The sequence below is a fragment of the Camelina sativa genome, chromosome 12 (assembly GCF_000633955.1).
Source record: "Camelina sativa cultivar DH55 chromosome 12, Cs, whole genome shotgun sequence".
Taxonomy (NCBI): Eukaryota; Viridiplantae; Streptophyta; class Magnoliopsida; order Brassicales; family Brassicaceae; genus Camelina; species Camelina sativa.
This window is the reverse complement of record NC_025696.1, coordinates 15,818,699-15,819,933: the sequence shown is the minus strand read 5'-3', so window position 1 is coordinate 15,819,933 and position 1,235 is coordinate 15,818,699. Positions and strand designations below refer to the sequence as shown.

At 40.1% G+C, this 1,235-nt stretch overlaps 1 protein-coding gene across 1 annotated transcript in view; it reads right to left on the bottom strand.

Annotated features, from left to right (window-relative positions):
- Positions 1–1,235, bottom strand: part of LOC104731866 — a gene marked incomplete in the record, with an annotated part of 27,425 nt that overhangs the window by 11,044 nt on the left and 15,146 nt on the right. Inside the window, 3 exon segments of the mRNA XM_019233885.1 lie at positions 185–345; positions 495–658; positions 732–1,221. Of these exon segments, the coding sequence (XP_019089430.1) occupies positions 185–345; positions 495–658; positions 732–1,221 (815 nt within the window).

Genomic DNA, 1,235 nt, shown 5'->3' with positions numbered 1-1,235 from the left:
TTATGAAATAGTTTTTCTTCTGGTGCACCTCAATGACAGATTTTCCATTGTCAACTAGAGGAAATGCTCCCTGTAAGAAGTAGCAAACGTAAATCAAGAGAGAAACAATATATGACTCCTTTAAAAGAGAAGGTAAAACCAGATAAGTCTCCTTCACCAAGGACCAAGGGAGAAGTTCTCACACTCTCTTTATGGTATTCATGGACGTTGCTAAGACTGTTCCAACTAGAATACGCCTGGATAATTGTATTAGCATTTGAAACTGAGACATTCACATTCAAGTCCTTTGTAGATGTCAAGCGTAACTGAGAAACCGCACCGTAGGATCTAGGATTGAACTGGTACCTGCAACCCGATGGAACATAGCCATTATATAGAATATACTCCACATTCGCCGGACTATATAACAAACAGAATAAACAGAGCAAATAACCCGCTTCCCAGAAAGGTTTTAGACATAAACATTTCTATACACACTGTATTAAAAATAAAACCTTAAGAATCCGTCTGCAGGCTCAATGAAAGGCTCCCATGCTTCATATTTATCATTATATGACCTGGCCGCTAAGGAGAAGTTGATGGTTGAATTTGTGTAGTCGGTTTTGCCAAGTAATCCAAAACTTATATTGTTCAAAGATATGTTAACCAATGGAACCATCTGCAAAGTACATAGATACACCATTATTTTTGCGCAGATAAATATGCCACACATATTTATTTGGTTTTCTTACCAGTCCCCCGTAGTCATCAAAAAGTGCAGCAGAAAAAGTCCCAATTTCAGCATGAATGACCATGTTATCAGTCCCCCCAGGCAAATCCTGGTCTGCTAGCTTTAACGCAAATCTCCTTGGTGGTTTTTTCAAACCACTACGGACAATAAAGGTCTTCAACTCATTGCCTATGCTCCATATACTAAATGGTTCTGCCCTCTGCCAGAAATCAGAAGTATCCCACAAACTATCTTCAGCAAAATGATCACCAGCTACCATATCGCTACGAGCGCATCTTAATTTGGTGAAATGATATGGTTTTGGAGAGCCTTTACATGCAACACAACCCATAGAAACAAAACCCGGTGGTGCTTGAGGCATCCAGAAAGATATACTTTCTACTCCCCTGTGTTTCTTGACACGTCCAACAAGTTGGAAATCAACAGGGGCTCTGAGGATCTCTTGCTCGGTAGTATCATGAAGAACCACACAAGAGTTTGGAGGTTCATACCTACAAATTCACCC